Here is a 27,317-nt window from a genome sequence, read left to right as displayed (position 1 = left end):
TCTGTAGTTTTGGCCGAATATTTAATAGTTTTGTAGTTTTTCGGCAATGTTTGAGCAATTTATAAGTGACTGTCGCCAGCGTTCGTATTGATCCCCGACGATCGATAGATTATGTGATTAATAAATAATGTTTCGGAGGCGTTAGATAATAGCATGCAAGGCAATCGTTACACTTATATTAGGCTACATTGAAACGTGGGAAGAACAAACGAACTCACCCTCCAGTCAATCCGCTCCAGTAAAGACATGTGAAAGGCTGCTGCTGCAGTAAATCCAGCGCGGCGCAACGAACGAGTGCAAACTGTGGAGTCTTGAGGTCGACGCTCCCTTCACCTGGTGGCTACACGGCGCGCATGCGCCCTGGCGTGCATCATAGGGCCCATACCTGAGACGTCAAAGGAGTCCTATAGTAGCCTACAATGTGAGAGGCCTACCCACCCCACCTCATTAAAATAAGAAAATACACTAATAGGCTAGGGTCCTGTATGGGCAACTTTTGAAAAGTTTTCGACAAAAAATAAAAAGTGCTATATGTCTGACATTTATATTATGTATATTTTTATTGAAATAAACAAACGGACACCATTTTTTCTATGATTTGTTACTCTCACATATTTATTTTAAGGGATCATAGGCGGAGATCAGTTTGATTAATTTGAACTAATATATGGTTTTCTTGGAAGAGATATTTAGGTTACAGAATGACGTGAGCATTTAACAAGCCGAAACATTCTTCGCAATAAGGGAAGAAGCAGCACAAGGTGCAGTAATCCCACCCTCTAAGAGCTGCAGAGCCCCGGGCGGACCAGGAGAATCCCAGAAGTCACCCGAGATAGGACTTAAAGGACTGTTGTTATCTGATCTCCCAAATAGGCCTACTTAAGCTCAAACTAATGAACACATCAAAGTTTCTTGGCTATTCGTCTGAAAATCTTGCCTCACTTTTATACATTTGTGAAAATGTAACGTAGCCTCAATTCGGAACATCTTTCCCGAATTCCTAATGACATGTAGGCCTACAGACCACGTGCACATAGGTTACAAGAAAGAGGGGATTACATCGTTTCAGCCTAATATAGCCTATAGGCTGACATTTCAGATAGGTATACATTAGAGGAATAACATGCTTTTATTTAGACAATCGCTTTGATGTTTAAGATCAAGGCCTCAAAGCATGATGAGAATAGGGTCATCCAATGACCTTTTCCAATTTGTTGAACAAGGGTTTTAATTGTTTTACATTTCAACGTGTAATGACTGTATTTTTATTAGGTTGAATATGCTAAATTGTATGTATTACCATCCAAACTCTCCAGTACTTGCACTAGTCTCCCATTATTCCCCCCATACAAATATAAATAAATAAATCCCTGAGCTAACTTCGATAACTAAAGAGCTTTGATGACCAGACCAGCTGACATAAACCGCATCATAGGCCTGTGAATGATTCTTTTAAATAGGCCTCTTCACCTCACCTCGAATAAGCATTTACAGAATAGCACCCAATGTGGCCTGGTCATATTTTTCGTTGAATAACCCGATGGTTTCGTTTCCATAATAAATAAAAAAAAAACGGTATATGAATTCCAGTCATTCGGAGTTTTTAGGCCTAATGAAGCGGACTAATTCGATGCGAGTTATTCCAAAACCACCTGGCCGTGAGAATAATCTGCTGAAGACAGGTTTGATCTGAAGGGCTCATAAGGCTCTGTGGTGTTCCCGTCCTGTGCTCCAGTGAAGAGGTGATCACTCATGAAACGACTTTTAAAAAGACATAGTGTTTTTCCCGCAAATGGAATATGCCTAGGCCTATAACGTTATGGGCCTATACTGACGACATGGGCCTATAACGACATGCCCCCCCCCCCCCCGTGCTCTATGCTAATGAACATAGCTGCGCCAGAGCGTTGATGATCCTTAAAGGACCTCGCTCGGCCAATAAGGAGACTCACTCATTTAACTTACTTTGTCGCTGAAAGCCTATGCGTCTTGAAAATGCACCTTGTGTCTAGTGGCCTAGTTCTACGGCTTCTTGCATTACGTTTTAGAAAGTCATGCACGTTTTTATGGAATATATACAATAATACATATCTTGCACAAATGTAGCATTTCAACACACCGAATGATAAAAGGTAAAAATTAACTGGATGGAAAAAAACATGATAATTTTCTTAAGCCATGTTGATTGGATTATTTATGGTGTAACTTTCATTTAATGTGTAACAGAGCTGTGCTCTGCAGCGAGATCGTCTCTGCTGCCACCTTCTGGCTGAATAAATAAATGATAGCCTTTATTATATCGGCATATCCACGCTAAAGGTGTATTTATATAGCCTAAATATGTCTCAAAAATACGAAAGTAAAGTAAACTAGACATTGCGACATAAATAACAAAAAACATTGTCTCACGCATCTATCCTGTCATGTTTGTGTATATCCACATTTGTTAAGAATATCTAGTTAATTCAATTATTTTAACCTCATATAGAAGCTGCCATCCCCTCCTAAACAAAGAGCGCCCACACAGTCATTGTTAAAGCGGTGTGAGGACTTCATTAATAGTTCTGTGGCTATCAGCCAGAAGTGCACGTTTCTTTCCCTTGGAGCCAGATGTGGAGAGTGGGTGGATCATGTCCTGCTACACATCTAAACCTAGAGACTGCCAAATAAATACTCTTAATCAAAACCCGGAACACCAGCGCCAGGGGGGCTTGGCATATAGGCTTGCAAGCTTGGTTTTCTTATTTGTTGGCACAATTCAGCAGGCTATTTTCTAAACTTGGGTACATCTGGCTGTACTTGATGTACACAAGGTACATCAAGTAACTAATGGTTAATTTTCCTACAACAGCAATTGTAACCGCTATGGATTGTGTATTTTCCCTGTGACAGAGCAGATGAATGAAACAGTCATGAAATAAGGATAAAGAAACTCCAATAATAATTTCTGAAAAGCAGCCTATTTATTTTGTTTGACTTGGTACATCTGAAATTTAGAGATTGAAAACAGAAAAATCCCATATGTATACAGATACATAGAACCAACATGGCATCACAAAAGATGTTATGACAATTTTAAATACTCAAAAGTAAACCTCAAATCAAACACTGCAATTCCTCATTAAAATATGACATTTGGATATGAAATTAAAAAAATTTAACCTGCCATGGTAGGTGACCAGTCTTATGTTTTTGTATTAAGGGAATAATTTGAAAGCAGTAAAACCAATTAAAAAATAAAAATAAAGATGAATAGGAGACTTTAGGGGGAGCCGACTACCCTCCTCCAATAGCAGTCAGTAACTGACCAGGTCACAGCAGAGTACTTTGTGTATGTATACGTTTGTCTATTTATATATATACATGAACACCAACATCCACATCACTCTCAAGCCTCAACTCTCAATGGGCCTTTGCCGTTACAACATGAAATATCCCAGGGATTCAACCATGGACGGTAATAAGACAGCTGAGGGACTGATTAACAAAGTGGGCATACATTGTAAACAAAGAGCAAAGTGTCTACAAGGAATACTTGGATCATGTCCCTATATAGCCTCAAGGGTCAGAAGACACCTCAGAGAGAGCGAGAGCGAGAGCGAGAGAGAGAGAGAGAGCGAGCGAGAGCGAGAGAGAGAGAGAGATGGGAATAAAAACAAAAGAATCCCATAAAAAGCCAAGAGAAACCCTCTGTATTTGTTTGCGTTGTTCTTCCCTCCAGGTGTGGAGACCCCTAGAAGTGATAGGGCGTGTGGGTGACCCAGTTGGAGGTCTGGTCCTTGGTTCGCTTGGCGGAGGTGTGAGTAGTGAAGAGAGACTTGAAGACCTCAGACTTCTCGCCCATCTCCTGGTAGGACCTCTTGGAGATGGAGGCCGCGGCGGCTTTGGCCCCCTTGGCGATGGAGGAGCCGCTGGATACAGAGGGCCCCGCCACCTCTGGCGCCGGAACAGGGGCAGGAACAGGGGCTGTGAATAACGCCATTGGTTAGGTCTCCTTCTACCTTGCCTTCAAGGTTCGACTAACAAGTGGAACAAAGCAGGTTTGTTTATTTTGATCCGTTGTTTGTATCTGTGAAACTGAATGCTATAAAATGCACACGGCCCAATGAAACACATGTGGGAATGTTTTGGTGTTTGCTATTAGTAATCAAGAGGTAGAGCGGGTTGGCTGGTAACCTGAAGGTTGTTGGTTCGATCCCCGGCTCCTCCTAGCTGAGTGTCGAGGTGTCCTTGAGCAAGGAACCTAACCCCGACTGTTAACTCCCGACGAGCTGGCTGTCGCCTTGCATGGTTGACTCCGCCGTCGGTGTGTGAATGTGTGCGTGAATGGTGAATGCGAGGCAATATTGTAAAGCGCTTTGGGTGGCCAATGGTTAGAAAAAGCGCAATATAAATGCAGTCCATTTACATTTACGATCACAAGATATTTTGAAAATCGAAGCTTTAGAACGGACATAAATGCTTTTTACATTTTTGTCAAAGGTTCCAGTAGCTTTTATATCTGCTCAATGCAGCAACTCTTCACAGTAGTTGCCTTACACGTGACATGAGCGATACAAAGCACCCGCAGCAACAACATAGCCTAGCAACAAAGCGTCAACAATGGATCCCGAGTACCTAGCACTAGGCATTATGCTGGCGGTTTGAGGTTTATGATAGGTTATGATAGCCATTAGCACGTCAACAGCTGTTGGCTCCAAACTTACCGGGAAGGGTCAAGGGCGTTGGCTATTTCTCGCCAGGCTGTATCCCTTTTCACCCTACCTTTGTGAACACGTCGAAAATACAGGGACGTTGCTGCCACATTTCAACCAAAGTTGTCTCCATTATGTTGCTCCATTTTCTCTCGTTTTCTTTATTAGCATTCTTCTTCTTGCTATTGATCGTATTCGTTTTTGTAGTAGTTACTGTGTACTCAGCGTAGTGCAGTGAAGTCAGTTGGTAAACACTGCGTGTGAGCTCCAACTGTTCGTGGGGTTCCCTTACGCAACTGGGGGTAGGATTCCCTCATGTCAACAATGGATACGTCATGCGATTACCCAAAAAATTCTGGCATGAAAAACTTTTCGTCATGGGGTTTTTGAACGTCGCAGACGAAAACATCGCAGATCGCAAGCATGTCACAGACATTACAAGACCTCGACTCATCGCCGACCTTTCAAAATCGTGTACGACTCGCAAATTTGTCTGCGACGATCGAATCGGTGCAAAATCAGGCTGAAATCGTGTAGTCTGAACCAGCCATAACCCGGACAGACGTCGGGACTCTAACCCAGACAGAACACAGGCCTTTCTCTGGGACTCCAACCCGACCTAAACGAACTTGGTCCTTTCTCTGGGACTCCAACCCAGATTCTAGGACTCTAACCCAGACAGAACTTGGGTCTCAAACCCTTATCCTTTCTCTCTGGTATCAGATCATGCATCTTTCTGGTAAAAATAGAAAATAAAGGGGAAGTTAAAAAGGCATTTTAGTAATGAAATAGAAAATAAAGGCAAAGATCACTTTTGCGATGGAGGACGACGGAAACAAACTACCTATATATTTTTAAGTATTATGATCATGAAATAAAATAAAGTAAATCTGAATGATGAATTAAGTTTTTTTTTTCCAATGCCTAGCGGAGCTTCGGGAAACATGACCTCTCTCTCTGCTGCCTCTAATCACTAACCGGGATAATGTATAGAACATCGCCGGTCATCATCGAAAATAAGCCCCTTCAGGACGAAGCAAGAAACCTCTGCTGCGCGTTGGTGTCCTGTTCGCCCTGTCGGGGCTAATTTTCCCGATAATGACCGGCGTTTTATACATCATCCCTTACCTATCCCGCTGCTTCGGGTTTGCCTTTGTAGGCGCGTTGAGAGGAGGAGCGGGCGAATCCGCTGTCAGTGCGTGTGCATGTATGATACGCGGGTTTATCCAATTAGTGGTAGTGTACCCGCACACCATTGGCATGTATGCGTGCTTGTCTCTGTGTGAGTGTGAACGAGAATGACAGGGAGAAAGAGTGCTATGCGGAGATGAATGAACGGAACGATATTTACATTTAAAAATTGCTTTAAAAAAAAAAAGCAGAATCAATTTGTGGCGCTCAGTGTTGATTCTGTGGCGCTGCGCCACTGCATGGTCTGGGGAAATATTAGATTCTGATTGACAGGGTGTCCATTAATCCCTGATATATGGACACTAAGTAGTTCCAGTCAACTTGTCAAAACGAGAGCTGGTAAATTGTGTAAAATGAATTAAACTGTAATCAGACAACGCGGTTAAATGTAAATCTGTGGTATAAAGGCTGGGACGAATTTCTAATTATAAATATGTACAATGTATCCTTTAAATACGGCCATGGAACAAATGGCCAATGTGAACAAAAGATATGCGTGGACCGATGAAGAGGTAAAACTTTTCCTTGCTCTCATCAAAGAAAAAATAATTACAGCTATTTTAGATTGAAAACAACAATCCAATTCCACTATATATCAGGACCTGAGAGAGAGCATGTTATCAAAATGATACGACAAGCCCTGGAATGTTTGTAGTTTTCCGCTCCAACCACTTGATGGAAACGCACCTAATTCGAATTTCTAAAGATCGCTTCACCTTTTGTTGGAAACGTGACTACAGTTTGAGTGTTTACTTAACAGGCCACTGAAACATGTTGATCGATGGTATTGGCAAACCGATCCCAGTAACAGTGGGTTTACACTTACATATAGCAAACAACTGAATACTTGAAACTGGTTTGAAAATCCAAACCAGTTAATGTAGTGGCATATCTGGGGTTAAATACGGATACTATTATTTTTCAGTTTCTGTAAACAGCTAAAGAGGCTATTGGAAAGCATCTAGTGTTTCTCAAACTCTGTATTCGTTGTGTTAATATCATACCTGTGCTTTCACTGCCCTCTTGTGTTGAGCAAGTTCCCTGAGAGTCCGGTCCGGAAGTTGTTTTCTCTGGAACAAGAAAGAAGAGTCAGATACTCATGAATGGACCTGCGAGATCTCCTCATGGGATTCAACATCAAGAGGCCAAACACAGACAATATGACAATCAACTTTGTCCTTTGCAATCCATGTACACCAATTAGTAATGATTACATGAGGCCAACAGTACGATTTTTCTTAACATTAGGCTCTCATTTGTTTGCTCATAAAGCGTTCTTAGTGATTCAATTTGACTAATCAAGTCTTTGTATTCTTTCTCAGGTGAGCATGTCAATCAAATAAAAAATTACTTTTCCTTGGCAGAATAGACTTTATATTTGGATATCCCCAATTGCCAAGATGAGTGGAATTCATTGTATAATATACACACACATTTATCTACACATATTATATACAAAAAATAAACACAAAAACGGATTGGTAAAAACTTGTGAAAACACAGGATTTTAATCCTGTTTTCTCTAAATGTCTTAATTAATGTGTTATTAGAAATATTTGCAGCCGGGTATCTCCTAACGTGGATCAACAATTATGAGAAATATTAGGAAATGCAAATTTGTCCAAAGTTTTGGACTTGTCATTGGCCAAGTAAACTTCCCTGCATCGGTTCACCTGTCCTGTCATATGGAGTGCCTTTCTCAAATGCCGCCATTAAGAGTTATTTGTTTTTGACTTTGTAGCCCCTGGTTGCGTGGTCGCGTGGGATCACTGTAGTGTAGTGATACACAACCGCTGTTGTGTATGAGTGTTCTAATGAGCCAGACCCGTCGCCAGACCTGAGTCTTAAGGGGGGCATATCAAATGCATAGGGGGGCACAATTATTATTAGCCTAGAGTAGCCTATGTATATTTCCTCTATTCGCGCAGCACATAATCATCACGTTAAACGTAACCAACAGCAATATGACCCTATAGCCTACAACATCACATCATTCCTCATCATTTAAAGCAATACATTACATAGAAGCAATGCTATGAATATATATCCATAAAACACTGGACTATACAACATATTAGGTGTAAAAGCAGTTAACAGAGAGATATGCATTGCCATTAGGATAGGATAGGATATATTTATTTGTCATTGGACAGAAGTACAACGAAATTCAGTGCACTCACGTACTGGTCTCATTTAAAAAGGTAACATAATAAATAATAAATAAAGAAAGAAAATACATTCAACATTTCTTTCACTCACTACATTCATGTCGTCATACACTATACCGTTAACTTAGTGCCATTGTATGCCTAAAAAAAAAAAATAGTAAAAAAATAGTATGCCTTAAAATAGTAGTACAAATATGTAAAGTGCTGAGCATTGCATTAGAACCTCCTCATCAACATATCCTTCCACTCAGACGTAAACTTGTGAGTTAGGTCCTTTTCAAAAGCAAGCTGAATCAGCTGGGCCTTGCGTCTGTGCAGCATACCGCGCCGATGCTCTGAGGAGACGTTTTTCAACGTGGAAAATGAGTTTTCACACATTGCTGTGGAAGCTCCTAAAGTTAGGGCAAGGGTGTAGGCTGTGAGAACAGTCGGCATAGCCTGGACAGTTGAATTTGCTGAATTTGTCAGCTTCATCAGCTTATTCCCTTTCAAAAAAAATAATATATGTTCTTCTTTCAAGCATGAATAAAGACACCAAGTCCCTCTGTCATGACTTTGTACGATCAAAATTCTTGTAAAACTTCTGACCCTTGGTATATTATGTTTATTTAAATTAAAATAAGTAACTTATTAAAATAAATCAATTTTATAAGCTGAGGGCGTTTTCATGAGCCTCATAGTATTAGAACATGTGGTACTTGTTGATTAGCTCAGTTGTTATGGCAATGAATACGCCCTCAGCTGATAAAATAATGCCAGCGTCTTTTTTCAACTGAAAATTAACACCCATGTCAACTTTTTCTGCTCCTTGCACCTTATCATGCTTATCATGTTACGCAGAATTAGTAGCCCCTGCCGACTAAAAAATGAAACAATTCAAGAGGCGGCATAGTTAGAATCGCCTTGTGGTCAACTGTCATTTAATAGTCATCTGACAGATTATGTCAAGGTTTTAAAATGATTATTATGATTATTAGCTGGTCATGTTATAACACAGCTGGTAAACGTGGATTTTCTGATAAAGACTAGCAAGCCTTTTTGACAGACAAAACAGCAGAAACTAGCGTAAGTGTGCCCGTGCTGCCTTTTTGGTTTTGTCAAACAGGAGACGCCCACCCACCAATCAGAGGTAAGAGATTCCTGCAGGAAGGTTGCGCTCGAATTCACTAGCCCATTTGTGCCTGGTCATTAGTGTACAGCATCTATTCTCTCATTGCTTGTGTAAAAAAAAAAGGTAGAATATTAGATTTGAGGACAAAATGATAGGGTGGGCTAAGACAAGTTTTGGGTGAGCTTGAGCCCACCCAAAAAAGGCCAAAAAGAAAAAAGGTCTCGCCATTAGAGGCAAAAAAGCCTTTGTTTAACTTGACAGCGGTCAATTATACTTGGCAACGGTGAATTATCAAATATAATTCACCGCCAGAAGTTGTGAAGGGCCCATGCAAGTGAACGGAGCGTTAATAATATAAATAATAATATAACATATATACATATTTTTTTCTTTTTTTGAGATCTGTGCCTCAAGTGGGGGGGCAAAGCATTGTGGGGGGGGGGCCCGGCCCCCTATGGCCCGCCCATAGCGACGGGCCTGTAATGAGCACAGGTGTAAAAGAAAGAGTTTCACCATCCACGTACACCGTTGCGTTAAACTACAGGTGTTATTGAAGGTAACACTTACTCACCCCATTGATTTTCGGAAGATGTGCGAGTTTAAGAGGCATTTGACAATTGCTTACCTTTAAACTCAGATACTCCGGCCACAGTCTCAGCAACTTTGTTCTTCTTGGATTTCTATAGGGGGGGTAACACAAACACAATCTAAACAAACAAATTACGCATACAGGACAAAAACCTATGCAAACAGGACAAACGAACTTGACAGGTCACTGATGAGCCAATGGTGACCCATAACTTGTAGTTAAGATTTGAATAACATTCAAACATATGAAAGCAAATGCAAATCGCTGAAGAACTAAAAGGACAAACACATTATATCGGGCAAAGATGAGCTGCTGGACACAAATATAATACTTTTTGGAGTGTTTGCTGTAGCAAATGCTACAGTTTAAAGTAGTAAAATAAGTAGTAAAATACCAAGCCTGAAACCTCCTCACCTTAGTTTTTTTTGCTTGAGCCCTCTTCGCCTCCATCCTCTGCTTGAGCTTCTCTACATCCTCCTTAGTGCCGTTGAGCACCACTATATCTTCAGCTTTGAATTGCTCTCCACACTGGAATAGAGAGAAATCACATAGTGAGCCATAGGATATGCACAGTTCCCGTCGATCCAATACCATAAAGCTTAATGACTTCCTGGGCTACATTTTCAGAGAACATTTAAGAAGGGGAAAAGTGAGTTAGTATAATCATTAAACAGGTTGCTTAAAATCAACATACCTTTTAGTGTAAAATGTGTTAACAATATCAAAGTCAGAAGACCATTTACAAAAACAGTTATGGATGTGTTTTACCTCACTCTACATTTTTATGTCAGGGTGAGTGAAATGCGGGGAGGAAAGCACAGAAACTCCTGTTCCAAATCCGGTCTTGTAAAACAAGACCGGATTTGAAATACCACAGGATATGGTATATCTAAATCGCACGCTTTATAAACTGCTTGTTGGTGTGAGACAAGTGTTAGACAAGAACTTACAACAAGAGAACAAGTTAACATTGTTTTACTAGTTAAAAAAAATGTGTTTCAATGCTCCAAAGTGTGTGTGAATTTGCCTCTTCAACCATTCTGTCCAATCGGTCATTGTTTTATTATATTGCTAATCGTTCCTAAAGGCAGACACACACACACACACACACACACACACACACACACACACACACACACACCCCCACCCACCCACCCACCCACCCCCCCCCCCCCCCCCCCACCCCACCAGCAGGGGATCTATTGTGCGTGCCTAGTGGGTGTGAACCGTGGCAATGTGCTCTGTTAACACAAGAGGTCTAATCTCAGTAGCTGACCAGGCAGGCAGCAGACAAACCCAGCACACGCTGCTCTCAAAGCTGCTCTCTGTGCCCTGCTCTGACGACAGCACAGGCCGGGCTCCCGGCGAGCCAGAGAGCCCGTGTTTAGCACTGAAACGAGGTCCCTTGAGACCTACCAGTGAGAGAGAGAGAGAGATAAGGACACACAAAGTGTTGACACTCTATTCTTAGCACCTCTAACTCTCTGCCAACCCTCAGGAGAGAAGAGGACAGTGACGTAGGGCGGGGAATAAGGGAGGGAGTCATGGGCTGAGCGGGGGAAAACAAATTGGGTGGAAGAAAAGACAAGACGAAAGGAAGATAAAGATGATGGATTAAAAGAAAGAAGAGTGAACATGGAAATTGTACAGAAATAACTGGCACAGTGAGCGAGAGAGAGAGCGAGCGAGAGGGAGGGGGGGGGAGGAGACTGATTGATGTAGTGAGAGGGAAAGAGAGAGAGCGAGAGAAAGAGTGCATCTGTATACGAGTGCCGGTAACCATGCAGGGAGAGTCTATGTCTCAAGAGGATGCCGGCAGAACGGCTCGATCAACGAAGCAACAAAAGGAACAAATCACATCGACAAACATTTGTTCTCTCTCTCTCCGTCCGTCTCTCTGCCTCTGACACAGACGGTAAGCAAAGCTCTACGCTCTGCCAAAACCAAACAAACCTGGCTGGCCTGGCGACTTGGTACCGTCACGTTTGACGTTTGGTAGCTTTTGCTCCCCATCTCTGCACTTAGTGAAGGATGCCACCCATCCGAAGCTAATTCAGCGCTGGCTTTCTGGAAGGACCCTTTCTAGAAACGGACACCGTATCCACAAGGGCACGAGAGAGGCTAATGTTTAACCTCCATGTCCAGTTTGAGGACCAGAAGCTCCGCTGCACTGCAAGGTAACTGGCCTATGGATCTATGATTCAGAAAAAGTTACTCACTTACTAGTAAAAATGTATCATTGACTAGTGAAAGTCAATATATGGTTTGGTGACTTCTGTGTGTTGCAACATTCCTTTTTACAAAAAGGCAAAAATATAACGCAGCATGGAAGCATATGTAATCTTGAAAATATATTCTGAATCTACACAAGCCATCCCTTCATTTGGTCCTCTTGGTGGATTGGGGGTACACTATGTTTTACTCTCTGCTTGTCTACGTAAGTGGATCTCTGGATAAAAAAGTCAACAAAGGGTTGTCTGGCGCTCACGTTCTCATAACAAACGCTACCCCATCCACAAGGAGAGCATCCCAATCTAGTATGAATCTTGGGCCTGACAACAGGGCTACCCCTGAGTAGAGATGCTGGCTCAGACTGAGTAGTGTGCAATTATCATTATTTAGGTATTCACTGTTTACTGTGGATACATATCGTTATTCTAGAGGTTGATATTGATATTCCATATAATTTATTTAAACGGCCCATATAACGGCTCAACCTCTTTCATAACTTCCAGTTGCATTTAAATGCTCGGCATGTCCTCCCCGATGGATGGACAGTTCAGAAACTTGGAGTGCATGCCTTTGCATGCTGAACATTTTGGTCATAGGGACCCATAATGTCTGTCACTTTTGATTACCCAGGGCTCCAGACTTTGCGACCAAAATTTGAGAGTGTGCGACCGAATTTTCCATCTGGTCGCGCATGTGCCACCAGTAATTTTGCTTTTTTTTTTTTTACACTTTAAACGTGGAAGGGTCAATGAATCCGGAATCTTTAGCAGGCCAATGAGTGTAAGAAGGATAGGGAATGGCCACTGTAAGTGGCTAATGTGTGGAGGGGGAGGGTCCTAGAGATTATGAGCGTGCGTAAACGTTTGTGCGAAGGAAAAATATTTCACAACCTGCTACGTGCGTTTACAATGAGCAAGCAAACGATTGACTCGTTCTTCCGACCTTCGGCTAGTGTGCTATTGCAAGTCAGTCCTGACAGGTTTTATTTTACAAACCCCGCACCCGACCGTACCCCCAATACTTCAAACCGCATCCGACCCGTGTTCCGACAGAAGCCCGACCAGACCCGCTATAAATTGATATCGACACCCGACCCGCACCCGATGGAAAATTAGAAACATTAGATGGGAATAACACTGTCTGGTGTTTGGCTTGGTGCTTTGGATTGTTGTGCAAAAAAAGCACATCATCCACTGTTGACGGTTTGAGTTGACTCCTCCGCTCCTGATTGACATATCTAGCACCGGTGAAGCCTCGCTCGCAATCACAAAACCCGCGCCCGAGCCGCGCTGTTCAGTTGTCCGATCCGACTCGTTTCATCCAAATTGTGCGGGTCACCCGAACCAGTGCAGGACTCTGCTTCAGGTGCCATAAAGGGCTTTTCACACGGGAGGCGTTTGTCGGGCCTGATAATCAAGGGCGTAACCACGCATTCTTTGGGGGGGTCGTGTCCCCCCCAATGTTGAGAAAATACTAACCTGTCCCCCCCAATATTCAGCAGGATAAATGTAAAATATATGTTCTCTTTTTATGAACCCTGTCAATGGATCGGTCTCTTGTTATGCAGTGATGTTGCTAGGTACGCGTCCTGCGTCCCTGACGCATTAAAATCTGAAAGGACGCGCTAAACTCACTATCCATGCGTCCCGGGGACGCATCTCATTTTCCCCATGAAAAACGATACATTGTGAACATTAAACAACTCGTGTTTAATCACAGTAACTGGCCAAAGAAACCTTCTTGTGAGCAGATCGGACAAGCGCTGTTTCAACCCTCTGCGCATCTACTTGTGACACACACACACACAAATGTGGCGCTCGCGCGGTAATAGCTCATTGGCGCCACCTAGTGATCATTATGTGCAAATGCACAGCCTCATTAAAATGACTTAGGGGTCATTTGACCCCTCTTGCGGCGCTAGGAGTAAGTAAAAATGGCCCGGCGTTTCTAGTGTTAAACATGAACGGTTGAGTACTCCAGCTCTAACCATATCATACCAGTTTAGTTTAACACTATTAATTTAATTTAAGAAATAGAATAATAATAAAAAAGAAACACATTTTTTAAACTGGGGAGTCGGGACCCATTGAATTCTCAGGGACCCACCCAACTCGCCACCTGTGGGTCCCGGGGACTCACTACATTGAAAACCTATCAACATCACTGGTTATGTCTTATTTATTTTCAATTTATTTCCGTTTGTTGAGTGTGTGAATCCCCCCTCCTAATTGTACACTTGTGCGATTTAGTTTGAAACCACCTCGCGACTTTCTGCGTTGTCATGGTTACCCCACACTCTTTCTTCAGTGAGAGCCAAGAAAGTAAAGTTGAGGTTACCTAAAAAGCAGAAGAAACTGGACCAACAGGCAAGCATACGCAGTTTTTTTCAAACAGTAAGTAACTTGACAGGCATGCTGAAAGCAGTGGCCAGACAGGGACATGCTCTGGACAGGCAGCTGAAAGGTGAGAATTTTGAATATGAGACTAGACAGCCTTACAACATTGTTTATAACCTGGGCCTACATGTCAGCAATACATAAAAGCCTACTTCTAATACAAGCAGAATATATAGACCAAAATTATCACGAAGGTCAGCCACTGTTCTTCTGATAACATAATGACATGTGGTCATGGGTATGTGGTATTTTCCATTGGAAGCTATCCTTTTGCTACAGTACTACTGGAAGAGCATAATTGTATATTGGTAGGTGTGTTTAAGGTCAGTAAGCAGCTAACCAAACAAAGTGTGTGTGTATGTGTGTGTGTGTGTGTGGGGTGGGGGGGGGGGGGGGGGGCGGGGCAGACATTACATTATTACACTATTCCTTTAGATGTGAATTCAAATGGTCAATGTAGTCCTCGAAACTATGTTCTAAATGTCCACATTTTCATATATAAATATAGAATTGTAGGCAATGCACTTAACAAATAATAATAAAAAATTGGACCACCCCCAATGTCTAAACCATGGTTACGCCCTTGCTGATAATGCATTCTCAATGGAGAGGCGAGCGGGCAGAGAGGAGGCTCAGCGTCCTGTCAAGCAGCACGACAAGCGGGCGCACTCCCGTGAAACTGTCACTTCCGTACTTGTCGAACGCATGCATGCGCAAACCTGGAAACCGTTGGTATAGATGAGAATCACAATAAAATGTGACACTGCATTTAAAAGAGCACATTGTAATTTCTGCATCTATTATAAAAATTGTTATTACTAATACAGTGAAAATATTGATTAACGGTGTGTGCCCCTAAAATTTCTGGTTGCGCCCCTACAATTTCCCCCTGGTTATGTCTTATTTATTTTCAATTTATTTCCGTTTGTTGAGTGTGTGAATCCCCCCTCCTAATTGTACACTTGTGCGATTTAGTTTGAAACCACCTCGCGACTTTCTGCGTTGTCATGGTTACCCCACACTCTTTCTTCAGTGAGAGCCAAGAAAGTAAAGTTGAGGTTACCTAAAAAGCAGAAGAAACTGGACCAACAGGCAAGCATACGCAGTTTTTTCAAACAGTAAGTAACTTGACAGGCATGTGAAAGCAGTGGCCAGACACGGACATGCTCTGGACAGGCGCTGGAAAAGGTGAGAATTTGAATATGAGACTAGACAGCCTTACAACATTGTTTATAACCTGGGCCTACATGTCAGCAATACATAAAAGCCTACTTCTAATACAAGCAGAATATATAGACCAAAATATCACGAGGTCAGCCACTGTTCTTCTGATAGCATAATGACATGTGGTCTGGGGTGTGTAGGTATTTTTCCATTGGAAGCTATCCTTTTTTGCTACAGTACTATCTGGAAGAGCATAATTGTAATTGGTAGGTGTGTTTAAGGTCAGGTAAGCAGCTAACCAAACAAAGTGGTGTGTGTATGTGTGTGTGTGTGTGTGGGGGGGGGGGGGTGGGGGGGGGGCGGGGCAGACATGACATTATTACACTATTCCTTTAGATGTGCATTCAAATGGTCAATGTAGTCCTCGAAACTATGTTCTAAATGTCCACATTTTCATATATAAATATAGAATTGTAGGCAATGCACTTAACAAATAATAATAAAAAATTGGACCCCCCCAATGTCTAAACCATGGTTACGCCCTTGCTGATAATGCATTCTCAATGGAGAGGCGAGCGGGCAGAGAGGAGGCTCAGCGTCCTGTCAAGCAGCACGACAAGTGGGCGCACTCCCGTGAAACTGTCACTTCCGTACTTGTCGAACGCATGCATGCGCAAACCAGGAAACCGTTGGTATAGATGAGAATCACAATAAAATGTGACACTGCATTTAAAGAGCACATTGTCATTTCTGCATCTATTATAAAAATTGTTATTACTAATACAGTGAAAATATTGATTAACGGTGTGTGCCCCTAAAATTTCTGGTTGCGCCCCTAAAATTTCCCCCTGGTTATGTCTTATTTATTTTCAATTTATTTCCGTTTGTTGAGTGTGTGAATCCCCCCTCCTAATTGTACACTTGTGCGATTTAGTTTGAAACCACCTCGCGACTTTCTGCGTTGTCATGGTTACCCCACACTCTTTCTTCAGTGAGAGCCAAGAAAGTAAAGTTGAGTAATGGAGGATTTGAGGTTACCTAAAAAGCAGAAGAAACTGGACCAACAGGCAAGCATACGCAGTTTTTTTCAAACAGTAAGTAACTTGACAGGCATGTTGAAAGCAGTGGCCAGACAGGGACATGCTCTGGACAGGCAGCTGAAAGGTGAGAATTTTGAATATGAGACTAGACAGCCTTACAACATTGTTTATAACCTGGGCCTACATGTCAGCAATACATAAAAGCCTACTTCTAATACAAGCAGAATATATAGACCAAAATTATCACGAAGGTCAGCCACTGTTCTTCTGATAGCATAATGACATGTGGTCATGGGTGTGTGGTATTTTTCCATTGGAAGCTATCCTTTTTGCTACAGTACTACTGGAAGAGCATAATTGTAATTGGTAGGTGTGTTTAAGGTCAGTAAGCAGCTAACCAAAACAAAGTGTGTGTGTATGTGTGTGTGTGTGTGTGTGGGGGGGGGGGGGGGTGGGGGGGGGGGCGGGGCAGACATTACATTATTAAACTATTCCTTTAGATGTGAATTCAAATGGTCAATGTAGTCCTCGAAACTATGTTCTAAATGTCCACATTTTCATATATAAATATAGAATTGTAGGCAATGCACTTAACAAATAATAATAAAAAATTGGACCCCCCCAATGTCTAAACCATGGTTACGCCCTTGCTGATAATGCATTCTCAATGGAGAGGCGAGCGGGCAGAGAGGAGGCTCAGCGTCCTGTCAAGCAGCACGACAAGTGGGCGCACTCCCGTTGAAACTGTCACTTCCGTACTTGTCGAACGCATGCATGCGCAAACCAGGAAACCGTTGGTATAGATGAGAATCACAATAAAATGTGACACTGCATTTAAAAGAGCACATTGTCATTTCTGCATCTATTATAAAAATTGTTATTACTAATACAGTGAAAATATTGATTAACGGTGTGTGCCCCTAAAATTTCTGGTTGCGCCCCTAAAATTTCCAGTTAGCGGCCACAGTGCTCCTAGTGAAAAAAATAAGTCTTGAGCCCTGTGACCAGGAATTGGTATTGAATTTGAAAAAGAAATTAAAATAGATAACAATGAAGTGCATGCTACCACAACTGAGTTTTAGGAAGAAGCAGAAACGTGCCATGAAGACAGAGGCCGGCTTCCTGAAGATATGTTTAAAACTTGTGTGTCAATAGTTAAAATAAAGTCACTGGACCAATTTGGAAAAACAAAAGATTCTTAGGTAAGCGCTTATGCTCCTCCTCCATTGCAAGTTAGGAATTTGAAACTTGCCAAGAACATAGAGGACTTCTCCATTAGCATTTGTACAAAGTTAGTTTGTTTCTGTGTGTGTGACTGTGTGGCTGAAAAAATATTTCAGCCATGTGATAACGCAAAGGTGTTTTCTCGGTATCCCAGCAATGAAACAGGATGAGGTCGCTGCTTGCGGTATGAATCACAGACCTTATTTGCTGATTTACAGAACCGACACAGCCTCGACAGCCTGAGAAAAGGCTGTCCCAGCGAGCATATTGGCCTCAAAACCCTGTTATCGCCCCAAACATAGTTACCTGCGACCTAGAGCCTGTGTGTGGGTCTGTGTGTGTGTCTGTGTGTGTGTCTGTGTCTGTGTAACAAAGACCTAGCATTAGTTGTTGCTGAAGTCAAGAAAACATTTAACCCGGTCCTCTGACAGCTGCCATCCAGTATATGGATTGGCAAGACCGACAGAACAGACTTAAGACCAACTGGTTCTGATCATAATAATATGTATTCAACAGTCTAGGGTTCTACACAGGTTCTCCATGCTTGCGCTCCCACTATTTAGTTTTGGCAACAGAAATAAGGTTGCGGCAAGCAATTGTTATTAATGGTTTCAATAAATCATAATAATGATAGTATAAAGGAGCTATTTCAATGTTTAAACTAAGGCAAAAAGGTACCAAAATTCAAGCCTTGCAATTTAATAATGATGAAAGCACATCATTTTTACGGACTTACGATGGAAGCCATGTGTCTTCGGAAAATGTTAGGCTACACTGAAGCTCTGAGCAGAATCTGACTAGGACTAATGAATGGATCTGAAAGCCACTGTAGTCCATGCAGCAATCGTACGTGATGTTGTAGTTTTGCTTTTTTAGTTTTTTTGATAATAAATTTGATTTGAAGAACTGAAACGCTTCCGAAAGACTGGAGATCACAGTACTCAGTTACAGTAGTGTGCTTTTCGATGGGCGAGGATTTTAATCAAAGTATCAAATGTCTGAATAAAGATTTGTGCTCAATCAGTTAACAGAAACTGGACTTAGAGTTTTTGACCAACAGATTAAGCAAACACACTTTATACAATTAAAATTGAGTCCATTTCTGGCATATTCAGTAACAAGCCATTACAGAAATTATTCTGAAAGCTGCTTGCCACCATTAGCGTTAATAGGCTTAATCTGACTTCACTTAACATTCATTTGGGAGTCAGAGAGACTTCTGTACATTAACAAAGATGTTTGTATTGCAGGGTGTTGGACTATTATGATCCCTCTTGGAGGGGCCAAAGGCAGCTTCCTAGTTTGCCTTGGGATCAGCACTTTGATCTGTTCCCTAATCTACTTGAGGGCCTGGACACAGACAGAGTTGCAGCCCCAGGTCGGGGCTAACGGTTGCAGATCCTTCTCTGATAGATGTGAAGCCTTCCTGCCCAGAGTTGAGGAGGGACTCATATGGCGTAACCGTGACTGCCAGGTATGATCTTTTTTTAGTCTTACTGGTTTTTGTGGAGCATCAAATAAGGTAATGTTCAAAAAAATTACCGAAGTACCGGTCATTTTTTTGGCAACACTTCTTGGCAATATACTTTTACTATTGTCCAAATAAGTATTAATAAATCCATGAAACATAGTGACTAAGTACAACACAACCTCTCTTCATCTCACTCTTAAAAGGTTGTATTAGCGATTCAAGGCCGAAACATAAATTATCACATTCATCTGATCTTTCCTCAGATTCCGCTAACTGCCCGCCCAGGGCTGAACGATTTATCGTTTTCTGATCGAAATCGCGATTTCAGACAACGCGATCTCGGGATCGCCAAAGACACGTTTTTTTCGGTTTTACTATGCGTTCACGCGTCAACGTAGAGACGCGAATCGGGCGAATTAATATAATATAATTTTATAGATAATATCATGGCCAAAAGCTGAGTGAGCCTACGGATGGCCGTAGGGCTGGGAGCTCTCTTCGAGGGGTTGTTTACCGGCGTTTGTTTACCGGCGTTGCAATGGTTAACATGCGTTCAACAGCGTGGCCACTGAGTCACATGTGTAACGTAACAGCCAATCAGCGTTCAACCGTCAAACTCAGTGCAGTTCAGTCCGGGGTGAACTGCAGCATGGAGGAGAAAGTGAATGTTGCCGTTTGCGACTCCCGGAGCTCTATATAATAGTATCGTAATATAATATTTGTATATATAATATCACGGGCAAAAGCTCTGTGCACCGCCGGACGGCCGTAGCGCGGGGAGCTCTCATAGGGATTGGGCTTCTCGGGGTTTGTTTACCGGAGTTGCTATGTTTCCGGTCTTAATAATAATACATTTAATTTAGAGGCGCCTTTCAAGACACCCAAGGTCACCTACCCAATGGTCTTGTGTGTTCCAACGGTTTATTAGGTAGGCCTATCTAATAAATCTCTGTCTATTCAATACTTCATTCACTGCCTCTTCCGTGGTCATTACAATATTATGAATAGACTGCGTTGGGTTCTCTGACGTCTCTTTGTTGTTATACTCTAATGCACGAATTAACTGAAAGAGCCATCTTTGACTGTCTTAAAAAGAAGTAGTACTTTTCTAAGTTAAGACAGTCAAAGATGGCTCTTTTAGTTCATTTGTAACAACTGCAATTGGTCAAGGACTTTAGTTTACATTTATGTTTCTTAATAAATACATTTAAAATAAATTCTTAACTTTAGTTTTCATTCTTACATTAGAGTCATGGCATGTAATGTTTTAATGGTATGATTTCATGTTAAATGTTAAATATTACTGTACATAATGAATATTGCACTGAAGCTTGATTTGAAGAAAATCGTGAAGAAAATCGAAATCGCAATATCTGCCAGAAAAATCGCAATGCAATCTTTTCCTGAAATCGTTCAGCCCTATACAGGCCGTTAAAAAAACGCGTAACCCTATGCCCCGAGATCGCGCTGTAATGATAGTTTTTACTGGATGAACGAAACAAGGAAGGGAGGGGCATGCAGGCTCTGTTTGTTTGTGATCTCGCTTCAAATACCAACAGAAGTGACGCCACCCAACATCGCTGATACAACCTTTAATAGAGCTCTGCATTTGCAAGTTTTTTTTAGTTCCCCTGCCTCCCTCAAGCTTAGTAGCCCCCTTTACCACCACCAAAACACAAGCTGCCAGGCCTCTGGAAGTAAAATACTTAAAGGGGACATATTATGAAAACAACAATCAGAGCAGCTCCGGCGGGTGGAACTCGGTGGCAGCTCAGCTCCGGGAGTACAATCCTTTTCTCTGCTGGACTGCCGCCGAGCTGCCCCCGCCGGAGCTGCCGGACTGCCGCCGAAGCTTTGGCGGCAGTCCGGAGGAGGAGACATGGAGGAGAATGGGAAGTACTCAAGGAGCTGAGCTGCCGGACTGCCGCCGAGCTACCCCCGCCGGACTTTTCAGCTCCCGGAGGACACCCGCCGGAGCAGACGAAAAGCTTCGGCGGTACTTGAGCTCCCGGAGAACACCGCCGGAGCTGCCGGACTGTCGCCAAAGCTTCGAAGCTTTTTCCTCAAAGTCGCGGTTCATGGACTTCGGAGAGTCAAGGCCAAAGTTCCTTTCCCCCAATTATTTACCCCGAATTCTTCTCAACCATGGCCGAGATATCCCCCACTACGAGTCTTTACTTGTTGTGGAAGTACCAGAGTCGTTAGACGCAGTCTTTATGATTCATAATATATTCTGATGCGCACATTGCTTTTGGCCGTGATATTAGCTATAATATTATAGAAATTAGAAATAGGCCGATATGTTTTTTTCAGGGCTGATTCCGATTATTAGTAGTCAAGAGGGCCGACAACCAATATTTGGAGCCGATATTAATTTACAGAAAAAGGGAAAATATTCAATACATATTATTGAATAATACAAACTCGAAAACTTAACTTCATTTAAATGCCTTTAAGCATATGTATAATAAACACAACAGCTTATCAGATTTGCAACACAATTCAAACAAATAAATGGCTCCCTATACTTTTCCTGAACTGAAACGTTAATCTTTAACTTACATTTATTTTAAGTTCAAACAAAAACAAAAGTGCAGGGTGTTCTAATGAAATTAACTGAACATTTAAATAAATAAATAGATCCCTAGTTAAACAGCCATTATTGCCTGACAGTTCTCTCAGACAGTCTTTTGCTGTCAGTTTCTGCAGCTTCTCATGTGACACACACACACACACACACACACACACACACACACACACACACACACACACACACACACACACACACACACACACACACACACACACACACACACACACACACACACACACCTCTAGCCATCCACTCATCGTGCTTCCCTGCAATAAGGGCTCGAGGGGCTCCGTGGTTACGCAGTTGCACAGCTTTCACTGCTGATTGGCTGATACCCGTTGTGGCTCTGCATGTAACCAGAGCGTGTAACCAATCAGATGGTGCTGTGGTAGGGACAATGCTGGAGACAGCGTAGAGACAGCAGACAGAGAGGCGCGGCTGCATCAGAGCCAAAATAACCCAGTTTTAAATTGATCTCTTATCGGCCGTCGGATCAAAAAAAAAAGGCTGATGCCAATATGCATCAAAAGGCTGAATATCGGCGCCGATAATCGGTCGATCCCTAATAGAAATACCCGTACATAATATTATTAATATTATATAGAGCTCCAGGAGTCCGCAAACAGAAACAATCCCTATGTCTCCTTTAAGATTTCACATTGACAAGCAACTGAACTCAAAGTCAAATCCATATATAGGAGTGCCCTTCCAAATCAGAACCATTAAATGTCATTATTACAAATGTCATTTCATGCATTATGTTGCGGTAGGTGCTGCTAGTAAAGGGTACATTCTGTCGATGCTATTATTGTGATGACGTTTCCAGATTGTGCCAAGCCATAGGACCAAAAGGACCACAATGGATACAAGCATTTGGGCTTTATTGTGTTTTCTAATCCTTTTGAACACAACTGTTAATTCAAAAAAGTTTTCAATCAATCAATCTATATTTGATAAGGATACGAGTACTGTGTACAATACAGCACTAATGGTAAGCTTTGCATTAGTGTTGATTTTAGGTAATCATTTAGGTAATTGATTTACTCAGGGAATCATTGTGTTGAGCATGCTATGTTGGCATTTTGCATTGATTAAATAAAAAATACCGTACCCCACACCCTGTATAGATTAGCATACTGTTTACATACTATACGTTTACCTACTTTTCAAATAAAAGCCTAATCTGGAAACACAATAAGCCGATCGATCATTATTGCTGAAATATTCTCCCTTTAAAAATAAATAAATGTAGTAACAATTCTTTTATTTCATCTTTAGGTGGACAGTTACATTCATAATAACCATCTTACTTGTTCGCAATTGATTGCTGATCTACACTTCATCACAAAACCATTGAGCCAGGAAGAGCTAGACTACCCATTAGCCTTTATTCTGACTGTCCACAAGGAACTACAGTTGCTTCTCCGTTTGTTGCGAGCCATCTATGCCCCACAAAATGTCTACTGCATTCACATAGATGCCAAGGCCCCACAAGACTATCAACAGATGGTTCGAAGGCTGGTTGCCTGCCTCCCAAACGTTTTCCTCTCCAGCCAAAGTGAGACGGTGACTTACGCAGGGTTCTCCCGGTTACAAGCGGACATACACTGCATGAGGGACCTAGAGCATTCCAAGGTGGGTTGGAAAAAGCTCATCAATCTGTGCGGACAGGACTTCCCGGTGCAGAGCAACCTTGAGCTGGTGCGCTACATGCAGAGCAAAATGTGGAAGGACCGGAACATGACCCCTGGGATCAAGCAGCCTGCGAGCATGAGGCACCGGACACAACTCCAGCACAAGGAAATCACAGGGTCCCATGTGGGCCTCAAAGGGTTGGGCAAGAAGAAGGGTCATCCCCCCCAAAATATGCAACTATACTTTGGCACAGCCTACTATGCTCTCACAAGAGGGTTTGTGAACTTTGTCTTGAAAAGCAGAGTGGCCCAAGACCTGTTGGAATGGTCCAAAGACACCTACAGTCCAGATGAGCATTACTGGGTAACATTGAACCATCTAAAAGGTATGCGTCATATTGTACACCAAAGACAGTATATATTCCAATCGTCATTTACATTTAACAAAGCGTGGGAACATGTGGTGCATCATTGGAAATTGTCATAAGTGTGAGAAAGTCTTAATATTTTAAGATACGGTTTTAGCATTTCCTTTTTTATAACTTGAGGAATGTATTGTCAAAGTATTAATTCAGGTGTGTTGTTGTGTTTAGAAGCTCCTGGCAACCACGTTGATGGAGGATGGGAAGGCGATATACGAGCAATCAAGTGGCAAGACCAAGAGGGAACAGTACATAGTGGTTGCAAAGGTAAAATGGATATTAGTATAGTGCTATTGTTTCAACTAAAATGCATCCAGTAGTACCAAACTACCAACATATGTGTTACGCCAGAGAAAACTAATCCCCTGGTGACCGTTTGATTTCATCATCTAGGCGACAGAACAGATTATGTTCCCTATTCTCTTGGCTGTGTTATGTGTTATGTATGAGACCTGACCTTCCATATGATATTTACTCAACAGGGGATAAAGAATAAGTTTTTAAAGGTAGTCACCCAAAATAAACGGAAACCCTATGTATCCAAGAGCCCAGCTACAAAGTATCAAATAAATAAAGAGTACCAATTTGTTTTTTGTGTTGTTATTCTTAACATTATGGTTGAAAGTTGTACATATGCTTCTATCATCTCACAGGACGTTATGTTAGAAACATCTGCATTTATGGAATAGAAGATCTTCCATGGATCATCAAAAGGAACAGCATGTTTGCCAACAAGTTTGAGAGCAGTACATTTCCCGAGTCCCTGGACTGTCTGGAGCAGTGGCACAGAAGAAAGGTGCTGAGGCAGGCAAGAGTACCCATAGATCCGGAATGGCTATTGGCCTTACCGTATCCAATACCCACTTCAAAGACCAACAGCAGTGGTGGACAGTGAAATAGATTGAATCGAAGTTTCAGCGAACATGAAGATGTACGTGGATTAATAGTTTAACAACGGAAATATAAATGTATGCATTTCACAAATGAAGATGGTTCATAATGGCACTCTGAAAGGTTGGTTTCATTTAGTTGTTTTAGCAAAAAACGCTCGACCGCCTAAGCACCACATTTTCTACTAACCAAGTAGAGTGTGCTTTAGGCTTTTCGGAGGTGCAGGAACTTTGCATGAGTTGCCTGCAACCATGAATAAAAACAAATATTTGCAGGGTCAACCTAAGCCCTATCGTGAAAGAAAATGGGATAGAAAAGAGCTAGAATATGTGTTGAAAATGCTTAGTAAATAAACTTGTATTTGAGATTATCTTTTACCATTTCAAAAGGTTGAGGACAATTATTCATTAAGAAATCTGTCCCCTTTTAACATCCACCAGGGTGTTGAAGCTGGGTAGACACTCCCACTTGTGATGTCAACTCATAGGATTTGTAAATGTCTTGTACAGGCTTATGGCAACTGAAAACATATTAGAAGAGATTTGACTACTAAGAAGTGGGCCCTGACAATGCCGAGTCAAAGCTATTCTTACATTCCATAGAGGATTAGTTTTGCCACACCAAGCCCAAACACTGCCAATAGATACTGTCGATCAAATTAAATGTCAAATTGTTTTGTGTTTTCATTTGTACAGTTTTTATTAAAAACAATATTTTAATTAAATATTTTCAGGTGTTGTTTTAACTTGTACATTTTCAAACATTTCACAACCGTCAACGTCCAGTCAATTTGGTTGTCATTGTCCCTAATGCATGGGAATTCAGCTATTTATTACAGTTTCAAGTATAGATTTACTATATACCATCAATGCTAGCATCAACCAAACATTTTATTTTGCATTAATTGTTAAAAATAGCAATCATTAATTAAAATTCATCTTCCTTATTCATCAATCATATTAATTATATGCAAATTTCAATATATAAAATGGCGCCCTGATAAAGATATAAATTACAATCCAACCTTAGTAGGCTGTTGACAAATCCAACGAATTATTTCTAGTTACAGGCTGAGCTCAGGTTGTAGACCTTTTTGAAGAGAGCCTAGATAAGGTGTGTAAGGTCACGTTTGTTTTGTTCTGCTCATGTTTTTTCTTCTGATAGTCTAGAGATAGTTTAGAAGTGTTTTTTGGTTTAAGCCTAGGCTGAGGGTTTGTTTAAAAGGTCAGGGGGTCTTATTGGTTATTATTTTGGCCTTGGGTACCCCAAAGCAATCCTTAATTAATGTATTTGTTCCTGTATTCTATACAGCCTATGTATAATAAACCCTTTGCTTTTTGAACGGTGCCTGGTTGAAAAGTGTCATTTCAATCCATTTCTTCTTTGTTACCTTACTACCATGTCCATTTAGGGTCGTAACATATTCGGGGCTCGTCCAGGAATAATTTGACTATGAGTTTCGTCTTAGTTAAGTCCCAATCCTAAAGGGGTAGTGTGTGCCTTGGATTGCACCGTGTAATTTGTGTTTTTTTGCGAGTCCAACTTTAGAATTGTTGGATGGCTAGATTTGTATCTAATCGCAGCCGATTACAACATTCCTAAATCTTCTCTTAGGAGTGATCTGAGTCAGTGTGATGGATGTTTTGGTGGCTCAGGGTTTGCTTGCAATTCCTGAGCAGGTGGAAGCTGTTTAGGAGAGTAAGGTGTAGCCCTGGCTCTGAGCAATTCTGGGATTCCTGCGGCGGAAGATGGGTCCTTGATTCAAGTTGAGCAAGCTAATTTGATGTCACCAATGTCTGTTTTTCCACCGAATCCCTTCGACGGAGTTCTAGAATTGATGCCATGCATAAGGTGTGATCAGCCCATGCCCCACTTGAGTCCTACATGACCTTTGTGTAGGCCATCCTCCTACCTGTCCTGTGCGTACATGTGGACCATCCAGGATGGAATTCTCCATTGGAGAGTTTAAATTGGTTCATTCTCAATCCGAAAGGCTTTAAAGTTGGTTTGATCTCTATCCCTTCGACTATCCTATATAGTTTTAAAGATCCCATGGAATTATAATTTCTAACATTAATATGAGTTCCCCTAGCCTACCTATGCTCCCCCAGTAGCTAGAAATTTTGTTGGGTGTAAACCGAGCACTAGGTATTCTGCTCCGCCTTTGAAAAAACGAAGCTCAGACGCGCCGTTTTGGCTCCCCTATCTCTGCCTTGCCAGCCCAGAGAGTTTGGCCCGACAATGAGATACGACCGTGCGAGCTCCACATTTGTGCATGTGTGCGCGTGATTACACACACTGTAACGCAAGTGTTGCACACCTCTTTGTTATTTGGATAACCGTTCTGCTGTTGCTGTTATGGCGCATTACACGTCGGACTCACGTCTCTGGTATTTCCACAACGAGACTCGTAGTGGGGGTTCTCTCAGCCATGGTTGAGAAGGAATCGGGGGGAAAGGAACTTTAGCTTTGACTCCCTGAAGTACATGAACCACGA

General features: G+C 41.9%; 2 protein-coding genes across 5 annotated transcripts in view; one reads left to right on the top strand and one right to left on the bottom strand.

Annotated features, from left to right (window-relative positions):
- Window positions 1-2,933: 2,933 nt before the first annotated feature.
- The window catches only part of rtf2 (replication termination factor 2), a 42,959-nt gene continuing 18,575 nt past the window's right edge, over window positions 2,934-27,317 (bottom strand). Inside the window, exons 6-9 of the mRNA XM_056606757.1 lie at window positions 10,168-10,281; window positions 9,790-9,844; window positions 6,890-6,955; window positions 2,934-3,966 (exon numbers count right to left, since the gene is read on the bottom strand). Of these exons, the coding sequence (XP_056462732.1) occupies window positions 3,734-3,966; window positions 6,890-6,955; window positions 9,790-9,844; window positions 10,168-10,281 (468 nt within the window). The 3' untranslated portion in view covers window positions 2,934-3,733. The remainder of the gene's footprint in view (window positions 3,967-6,889; window positions 6,956-9,789; window positions 9,845-10,167; window positions 10,282-27,317) is intronic.
- gcnt7 (glucosaminyl (N-acetyl) transferase family member 7) lies at window positions 8,921-27,061 on the top strand. 4 transcript variants are annotated; one of them, XM_056606752.1, is made up of 6 exons: window positions 11,310-11,668; window positions 11,779-11,930; window positions 19,060-19,283; window positions 23,152-23,893; window positions 24,101-24,196; window positions 24,583-27,061. In XM_056606752.1, the coding sequence occupies exons 2-6, from the start codon at window positions 11,891-11,893 to the stop codon at window positions 24,822-24,824; spliced, it is 1,344 nt and encodes a 447-aa protein (XP_056462727.1). In that variant the 5' UTR covers window positions 11,310-11,668; window positions 11,779-11,890; the 3' UTR covers window positions 24,825-27,061. The 4 variants fall into 4 exon arrangements, with proteins under 4 accessions (XP_056462728.1, XP_056462727.1, XP_056462726.1 ...); XM_056606753.1 differs by lacking the exons at window positions 11,310-11,668; window positions 11,779-11,930 and adding an exon at window positions 8,921-9,182; XM_056606751.1 differs by lacking the exons at window positions 11,310-11,668; window positions 11,779-11,930 and adding an exon at window positions 15,955-16,709 and having other exon boundaries at window positions 24,104-24,196.

This window comes from Gadus chalcogrammus, chromosome 13, assembly GCF_026213295.1.
Source record: "Gadus chalcogrammus isolate NIFS_2021 chromosome 13, NIFS_Gcha_1.0, whole genome shotgun sequence".
NCBI lineage: Eukaryota > Metazoa > Chordata > Actinopteri > Gadiformes > Gadidae > Gadus > Gadus chalcogrammus.
This window is presented reverse-complemented; position numbering and strand designations above follow the sequence as displayed.

Excerpts from the sequence above, each read along its gene's own strand:
- gcnt7 (XM_056606750.1), top strand. The coding sequence starts at position 16,565 with ATGGAGGATTTGAGGTTACCTAAAAAGCAGAAGAAACTGGACCAACAG. Across the intron at positions 16,710-19,059 it reads TCTGGACAGGCAGCTGAAAG|GGTGTTGGACTATTATGATC; the intron begins GTGAGAATTTTG and ends TTTGTATTGCAG. Across the intron at positions 24,197-24,582 it reads AGTACATAGTGGTTGCAAAG|GACGTTATGTTAGAAACATC; the intron begins GTAAAATGGATA and ends ATCATCTCACAG.